At 37.5% G+C, this 9,365-nt stretch overlaps 1 protein-coding gene across 4 annotated transcripts in view; it reads left to right on the forward strand.

Annotated features, from left to right (window-relative positions):
- FGD4 (FYVE, RhoGEF and PH domain containing 4) overlaps positions 1–6,993 on the forward strand; it is a 102,742-nt gene extending 95,749 nt beyond the window's left edge. For all 4 annotated transcript variants that reach the window (XM_030263283.4, XM_030263285.4, XM_030263284.4 and 1 more), the window contains exon 17: positions 131–6,993. In XM_030263283.4, coding sequence (XP_030119143.2) covers positions 131–394 — 264 coding nt within the window. In that variant the 3' untranslated portion in view covers positions 395–6,993. The remainder of the gene's footprint in view (positions 1–130) is intronic.
- The last annotated feature ends 2,372 nt before the right edge of the window (positions 6,994–9,365 follow it).

Genomic DNA, 9,365 nt, shown 5'->3' on the forward strand with positions numbered 1-9,365 from the left:
TTTGAGGAAGAGACAGCAAGTAGCTTGGGAATGGAGGAAAGATCCAAGTGTTTTCACCAAACTGTCCAGCAAATGAGAAGCAATGGGTAGATTAGTTGTCTGTTCTTAATAAAGAACTTCTCCTTCTTAGGATGTGAAAGCTCTGGCTACAATTCCTCTTCTGGGCTACGCAGTGGATGACACTCCAAAAAGTGCTGACCTCCCCCATAGCTTCAAACTGACCCAGTCCAAGTCTGTGCACAGTTTTGCTGCAGACAATGAGGAACTGAAACAGAAGTGGCTGAAAGTTATCCATTTAGCTGTCAAAGGTGAGACACCAGAATGTCAAAATGAACTGCAAGTGAATTTAGAAGAGCAGCCTGAATCTTCTAAAAATCTGAATGCTGAAGCTTAAGAACACATGGCATTTTTGAAGATTTTAGTTGAAATTGTGGTTAACCTTCGTGTTAACCTTTCAATCATAGAAAAAAAAAAGAAAAAGAAACTTCTTACTACCATACATATCTTGGCACTTTATGTTTGGGAAAGAATTCTGGTCTTTTTAGGGATCTTTTTCTTATATTTATGTTCTGTCAATAAAAGTGATGTACAGGTCCATTTCAGGTCCTTTTTAAAAATGTGAATGCTATTAAAAATACTTACTAACTTTACTGTACTAGTCGTTTGTTGTAATGCAATTTTTTTTTAAATCCAGTTGCTCTTCAGTTAACATTTGCTACTTTCATTAAGAATGCAAATATTTGAAGCTTCCTACTTACATGTTAGGACTTGCAACAGGATAAAAGATATACCTCCACATTGCCAAAATAGATCTGTACTTAAATATGCAGGGACAGATTGGTTTAATGTATGTAGTTTATAGATTGATTTCCACAGTTCTGTACATATGTTGTATCTTTTTAATTAAAGTAATGCAAATTGCTTTCACAGGTATATTGGCTTTTAAGATTTCAATTTATCAAGGATACAATCTAATGATTTTCAATGTAGAAATAAATACCTAAAATATGAGAAAGCTATATATAATATATGTACAGTATTAAAAATGTACAATACTTGATTATTGCTTTGATTTCATGATACTGGGTTCTTATTAGTGAATAATTTTTTTTTTAAAAAGCATGCTTTCTATTTGAAATTAAACACAGTCCTAAATTGAAAAATACTGTTCAGTGATTTGTTTTAATAGCTGACACTTAATGATCTTGATATTTTTATGCATCAAAAAATTAGCGGCAACGTAAATGGCATGCAATGGACAAATGAATTCCAGTTGTGTTTAAACAAGTAGTCTCTTTTCTTCAGTGTCCTATCACTGTTAGCTTTTACGAGTGCAGTAGTTTGTTGCTCAAATGCAGTATGTGGTTTGAGAAAAGCAACAGATTCTAGTAACCTTCTGGGAACATGTATTTTTGCTATTATGCTATTTGCTCATTGGAGCAAAACATTTTGAACTTAAGTTTTTTAATTTTTGTAGAAGATTAGGTATTGTAATGCTTATTTATGACAACAGTCTCCAAGGATTATTGTTTTAAAGTGGAACCTGGTTTATAAAAATTTAGTATGAAGTCTGAGCTTGCAAATCTGAAGTTTTATGAACTAACATTATTTGTTTTCTGCCTCTGGGTATAAGGACTCGCTGGTTTTACAATATTAAGTCCTTATGAACTTTCATTCCTATTAGAGTTTTTATACATAGAGGCAAATGACCTCCATAAAATTTTTACTTTAATATCCTTGAATGAAATATGGCAAACTCAGAGGTACTGATTGACTATCAAGTAAAATCATCATTTCCTTTTTGAAACCCATTAAGGAAGGAAAATACGTAATTTCTACTATCAGCTTGTCATAAGAACATTCAGAAGTCTTACATCTCAGTAAATCTGCAATCTGTATTTTAAATCATGTCAAGCTGAAGAGCTCAGATTCAATTTTGTCAGCAGCGTGACAGATTTAAATTTTTGGGTTTTTATCATGAGTTTGCCAAACCAATTATCCACTAAACTCCTACTCCTGCTTTACTCTTTCTGCAACACTATAGGGAAAAAAACCCAACTCATTTTTCATTTAGCAAGGGATTAATAACTGTAGCATCAAGCACACATGAGTGCGCAGTGACCATCATTCCTTCACAAGAATGTCATGTAACTTAATGTTAGTGGATGGATTTTGCTCTCACCTGCAGGGATCCAGGATCTGCCATATCTTTTAGATTCCACAGCTTTACACCAGTGTTAATAATGATCAGGACACAGTATGGTGGAGTACTAACTCTCCAGCTGACTTGGTGCATGTCTGCTCTGAATTCTCTTCCTTGGGTGCTCCCTGTGTCCAGATTGTCCTGGAAATAACCCTAGTATTGCTTTTATCCAATGTGCAAGCTCTTCTGTAATTCTCTTAGAGATTTTAAGTTACTTCTACTGGCAGCTGTGTTTACCTTTAGCAACGGGCAGCTCAGGCCTGTTTTGATTCACATTGGTGAATACCATCAGATTTTTGCCAAGGTAATACAAGATCTCCCTAGTGTTAATAGATGTAATCTTATATATACTTCGGCAAGGGATGGGGGAACATTCAGGTAAGCAAGCAGAACTCTTGGTGGCTGTCTTTCCTTCATGGCCATCTCCCAAGAGTCGGCATCTTCTACAAGAGCCTCAAGTGCAATTGTGGGATATGGAGACTTGTCTTCCCACATCCCAATGTATAAAAACAGTTTTCCCATGGTCAAGGTGTTGAGTGTAAAGGAAGTTGCTTTAAAGGAATTCTCAGATAGGACTGAGCTATAGTGAAAATATGATGATATGAATGTAGAGTCAATTAGGTTGGAAAAGCCCTCTAAGATCAATGAGCCCAACCATTTCCCAGCACTGCCAAGTCCCCCACTAAACCATGTCCCTAAGTGCCACATCTACACACCTTTTAAATACCTTCAGGGATGGCAACTCAACCCTTTTTATAGGCAGCCTGTTCCAATGCTTGACCTCTGTGTTGGCGACAGAATATTATTGAAAATCAAAACTAAAACTCCCCTGGTGTAACTTGAGGCCATTTCCTCTTGTGCTATTTCTTGTTTCTTGGGAGAAGAGACCAATCCCCTCCTTGTTACCATCTCCTTTCAGGGAGTTGTAGGGAGTGATAAGGTCCCTCCTGAGCCTTCTTTTCTCCAGGCTGAACACCCCAGCTCCCTTAGCCACCTCTCACAGGACTTGTGCTCCAGACCCTTCACCAGCTTGGTTGCCTTTCTCTGGGCCCACTCCAGCAGTTCCATGTGCTTCTTATCCTATCTTTCATGTCCTAGAACTGGACATGGCATTTGAGGCACAGCCTCGCCTGTGCATACAGGGGACAATCCCTGCCCTGGTCCTGCTGGTACTGGCCAGGACACACCCTTGGCCTTCTTGCCCACCTGGGCACATGCTTGTTCACCTTGTTCAGCTGCTGTCAAACCAGCACCCCCAGGTCCCTTTCCACCAGGCAGCTCTCCAGCCTTTCTTCCCCAAGCCTGTAGTGCTGCAGGGGTTGTTGTGACCCAGGTGCAGGACCCAGCACTTGGCCTTGTTGAACCTCTTAGAGCTGGCTTGACCCATTGATCCAGCCTGTCTGGATCTCACTGCTGAGCCTTCCTGCCCTCCAGCAGGCCAGCATCCTACCCAGCTTGGTGCTGTGTAGTACTGTTTCCTCCTGCAAATCTCATTTTAAACCGGGTAGGAAGCCCCATTCCAGCTGAGTGATTAGAAGTAGCAGTTTCTGTGCTGCCTTATTGTTAATAGTGGTATTGAGCAGTTGGAGCTACTTGAATGGCAGCATCTCCCAGATGAAGCCTTGCACTTGAAGCAGCTTGAAATGAACACTGGGAGTTGTTTGCATGTTAGCCTCACATTTGCTCTCAACCATTAAATTTTATATAGCACAGGATATTTTATTTACCCTAGTGAAACCCCTTTCATGTTCTCATAATCAGTTACTTGGTCAGAATTGTTCTCTTGTGAGTCAGAATGCCTTGGCACCCAAATATGTGGTTCTGTGTGTATTTTGTGGGGAAAGTATGTATTACAAATATTAAAGGACATCAGGAGATGGAGAAATTGCTTCTAAATTTAACCACCCTATTATCTTCATTCTCCACAGACAAGCCCCTCCTAACAGCATCTCAAAGTTTAACTTTAAATTGTAAATTATGACTGCAGAGGAACAAATACAAAGTTGTAGCTGCTGTGGCAAAAGAACTATGATGAAAGCAGTGAAATTAAAACCATAATTCTAACAAGGTAGAAGCTATTCCCACTTGAAATACATTCTTAAATTCTTCAAGGAAAAGAAATAATGCATTAAATTTGTGAGCATAAAGCTCTGTGTGCAAGGAATAAACCATAACTAAGCACTCATTCATAATGCATAAATGCATGTGAATGGCTCTTCTGAATTATTTAAGTTTTGCAAACTCCTGTGTTCAAGTAATGCTTGTTTCTCACTTTAAAAGTGATCGCTCTTTTGTGTGATTTAAAGCAGACCAAAAGTTATTTTAGCAGTTTTATCTGTGTTCAACCAGAACAAGACATAAATTTATCATTCATATTTTTGGATCATAGCAATATATTTTTTGAAATTACTTATTTTTTCTCCCTACAATGGGAAAATAGTGTGTCATGATATCTGCATGTCTGCACCATTCCTCCAGACCCTCTAAAAATTCTTTTTTGGTATCAGGTACTCCTGCTTGGTTGAAGAGCTGCTATAAAACCTGTATTATATAGTATTTTCAAATCCCTTTATGCTGAGTAGTTTTGTTTATTTCAAAATGTATTTAACTTATATGTGCAAAATAGATATTGAGAGTACAAAACATTCTCTATTTGGAGTAGAATATTAAACCACTTTAATTGCATGTATATATAGTAGCACCTTTTTATGCAAAACCATCTCAAAGTGCTTTATAAATCTCCTCAAAGATTCTGTCTTTCATAGAAAAGAAGATTTTTATTGCTCATGTTTTTAAGTTATGGATGAAGGCAAGGCACTGATTAAATATAGAGTAAATACACTACCACCTAAGTAAAATTTAGGTGAGTTTCCATAAGTATGCTCCACAGACTTCCAAGTGGAGTCGGAAGGAAAAAGAACACGTATATTAAAACAAGTGGGAAAGATGTGGAAACACTCGACAGGTTGTTTGGGTTCCTCACCACATAGCGAGTATAAAAAATCATCAGCTTTTCATTTCAAGGAAAGATTTAAGAGAGGGTAGTTATTTCTTATACTGAAGGACAGCCTTTCTGGAAAGAAATAAACATTCCATGTAGAAATAATCCTAAGCAATAACAAAAGGTCTTTCTCCATAAAGCTGGTATAAACTAGCATGGGCCTGCTGGAGCTATTATATCTTCACTGATTTAAATTCACATAGAATCTGCCTTACATTATATAAGGACTCTTGTGGAAGATGAAACTTCCACCAGTTAGGGAGCTGCTGAGATACAGGTCTCACCTGGAGTCACAGAGCTCAGGTGAACTTCAGATGGAGGTAATGGATGTAGGGATGAATGTAAACTGGAAATATATATCCAGAAGTAAATGAATGGAGAGAAGTAACTTTGTGGCAGAACTGACTACCCTTTAGGTAAATCTATTGGTGAAATGAGCATCATTCTTAGTCTCTGTGGTGTACTGTTATTTGAAATCTGAAATTAAATACATGGGGTAAATGTTTTTTGCTCTAGTGTGTGACCCTGTTGGTGTGAGGAATTTATCTAGCTGGTTCTGACCCATGGGACTGTAGGATGTTCCTCAGATAGGAGTTTTAATCTGCTAGCCAGATTGTTTCCTAAATCCTTTCCCTTTAACAAATGATAACATTAATTTAATGATTACATATGTGTGTGTATATACACATATGCATATGTATGTGTGTATATGTATATATGTGTATTTATATATTTGAAACTATTATTCAGATGACTTGTTTTCAAGCAGTATTTTACAATCAAAAAAAAAAATACACTGTGCTGCATTCAAAATAGAATGTATAATGACTGTGTTGAGTATGATTTCTAGAAAAAGATGGAGGTAGATCTGCTGTTGTGGCATGTTTACTATTTCAGCCCATAAAAACAAACACAGAAGCCCCTAAGAACATGCTAATTCCAGTGAGGATTTCAATCAGCTTCCTTTGAAACCCTGTGATTAAATTTCTTCCCAGAATAAACTATGGCATTTTGTTCCACCCCTTCCTCTTCCTAGCACAAGTGAATGTAGAATGTGTTTTTTTCTCAAAATCCTCAAGGAAATTTCTTTGAATAAAACATGTTTTCAGCATGTTTTCAGCCACTGCATAATACCAACCTACTTCTGTTTATAGAGAGTAGAGTCATTAAGACTCTAGAGTCATAGAGTCATCAAGTATTTTTGGTGGAAACATTCAGAAAAGAGGGAACTATATCAAAGCATTTTTTCATCTATATGCCCTGGTATTTTTAGGCCAAATTTGTTGCATGTAGAAAACAGTTTGCAATAGAAATAATTTTTTTTTCTATCAGTGTCCTTTCTATTCTGCAGCCCTTAAGGCAAATTAATACAGTAATTTTAGTGGGAGCTGTACCAGCTGTAATGTTTGACATCAGAATTACAGGCTATACATGTTAATTTCCCTTCGATTATGGAAGCATTTCTGATTTTAATTGCAAAAAGATTTCTTAAAAAAATAGTAATTGGAAGAATTGTAAATTTGTTTTGGTTTTGCAATAAAGTGAATAATATTAAAAAGGTGAAATACAAATGCCATTGTAAGTTGTGCAAATGTAAGTCATCATTTTTATGATTAAGAAATATATGAATGTAATAAAGTCTAAGATATTGTACATATTTTCTGTAATATATGTATATTTGATCCTAAGGTGAGTTGAGAATTGTAAAAATTAAGCACTTTAATTCATGTTGAGTACGTAAAAAGAACAGAAATTTGTATCCTGTAAAATAAAAGCATCATTAAATAAGTATTGCTGGTTGACTCTTTTTTTTTTTTTTTGTCCACCTACCCATTTTGATGATAATATCTTTAAGCTGTATTTCTTGTTTTGTGTGATGGTGAGGACCAGTTTTGGAACACTGGTATCTAATTTGCTGAAGTGCTGGTTACTCACAAGTACTGCTAAGTTGGTGAAAGATGTATTCTGAGTTTATAAAGGGTGCATTTAATGCTATGGCATCCTAGGTGGGAAAGAGAAACAATGTATGCACAGTTTAGTCCAAATTTCTGTAATGGCAATGTGACCAGTATGTTATAGGAGTGCTTTATGGATTTCTGTACTGCCATCCCCATAGAAAAGTGCAGAAATAAGGGAAATTGTTCAGCAGAGCCCCAGATCTTTCTTAATATTACTCAATAGTAAATGATCAGCATGATCTCACGCACTGAACTAAAGTGGTGCTACAAAGCAAAAAATGGTCAGGTAATTAGCTGGATGTGTCCTTTAACAGACCAAAACTGGTTGCAGTTGCCTCTGATTTCCATCGTCTGCACACATTAAACCCGTTTTGATTGTATCTGATTTATTTTTGGTATTCTTCTGCAGGTGGCCACAGTGTTGCAGAAAACACAGAAACACATAACAGAGGAAAAATTACCACAGTACTTGGTAGTTCCTGACTGGAAAGAATTGCATACAAGAATTTTTGTTTCATTTCTACATCTACTTCTCTTTGCACACACTGTAAACAAATCAGTATTTGAAATAAGCACTGATTAACCACAGAGACTAATGCTTCCCTTTCTGTTTATCTAACTTACTGATTTTTCCGATTTTTTTTTGTACTGTGGTTAACTCTGTTCCAAACATCATTTCCCCCATTAAGCACAATGCAATGTGTTCTGCATGGAGACAAAAATAATAGCATTTACCCTTAAAATGTGCTTTAATAAGAGAACAAAAATATAAAACTCAAACTACAGGAAATGGGGCACCACAGGTCCTACTTAATTCTTTTAAATAAGCAGGGTTAATAAGCACTGATATTTCTAAGTGGCAGCAAATTGTCCAGAGGCCATCAGGTTGGTGAGGAAGTGGTAGGTGTTGCCTCCTCTGGCTTTCCTGAAGAGCCTGACTAACACTGCCTCATTACCACGGAATTGTTCTTGGCATTGAATGAACTTCCTGACATGAGAGAAGTGGCAGCCTTTGGCAAACACAGTATTTGGAGCTGGTTTGCTCTAAGTAAATTGCTCTGGAGGGTCCTGTGGTGTCCCTAATGGATAAGCAGAGGGATCTTCATGATTGTGACCATTTTGCTTGGGAGCTGCTCACTCCCTGCCTTCTTGGCCCTGTGCACCAGGCAGCCGTGGCAATATTTAGCTCCCCAGACCCAGGTCTTGTGTTTGGTTCCTTGAGGAACAACACCTTGTCTATGCTGCATGGTGTTGTTTCTGTCTCAAAAGCACAAAGCTCTTGTGTCATGAGCAGGATGTGCTGCCTGCCCCAGAGTTGACATGGCCTCCAACCATCAGGATCTTACCAAGAAAATTCATTAATACTTTCAACTGCCAAATTTGAATATTTTTTTGTTTGCTAAATGAAAGAAATTACTGCTGTCAGCAGCATTTTCTTATGGAACAGATCCTTAACTGGGAATCTAGTGTAAGGTGAATTTCCGGATCCTAAAACATCTTTATACTAATTTTACTACCTTATTTAACTTACACTTTCCAGATTTCTCGATTTGATTTATTCTTTGTAACATTAAAATAACATGTGCCTGAAGAAATTGAGATTGTCTTAGGAGCAGAATCTGGGATTACTCTCTCTTTGGCCTCTGGTTGCCTCATGTTCTCATCTGCCCCTTCCTACTCCTGTCTGGGAGCCAGGCAGTCACAGCACCCTTGCATGGAGAATGTGGAAATGAACTTTCTCTTGGGTTCACTGGACACTGAACTTGTACTTTGATTCTGTGAGCTTGTGTTTGGAAACAAGACTGGAGGTTTGTGTTCTCTTTTGAACATTTAAACGTCGTATGCCTGACTCACTTTTCCAAATTCTAAGTAAGGGGAAATTCCTGCTTTGGGGAAATGGGTTTTAGACTCTAACTGCTACTGAATAGGGGATCCTTCTCTCAGTGTGAAATTAAATTAATGACCCTGTGATGGAAGAAGACAGGATTTCATTGTACTTCTGTTTTGATGTGCTCCCTGGCATGTAGAATTTCCTGCCTTACCTGTTGTGTCTTGCTTGAGTATTTCTTGCAAAGTATCTAAATCTTACAGCCCGAGGTTCTGGGACACAGATTTGCAAAAGGCCTGCCACCTTATCTATGTTGTATTTAGGAAGTTGATCTCCAACTAGCACTAAGTTTGCCCTATGAACTGAATGCCGTTT

Source organism: Taeniopygia guttata, chromosome 1A (genome assembly GCF_048771995.1).
Source record: "Taeniopygia guttata chromosome 1A, bTaeGut7.mat, whole genome shotgun sequence".
Taxonomy (NCBI): Eukaryota; Metazoa; Chordata; class Aves; order Passeriformes; family Estrildidae; genus Taeniopygia; species Taeniopygia guttata.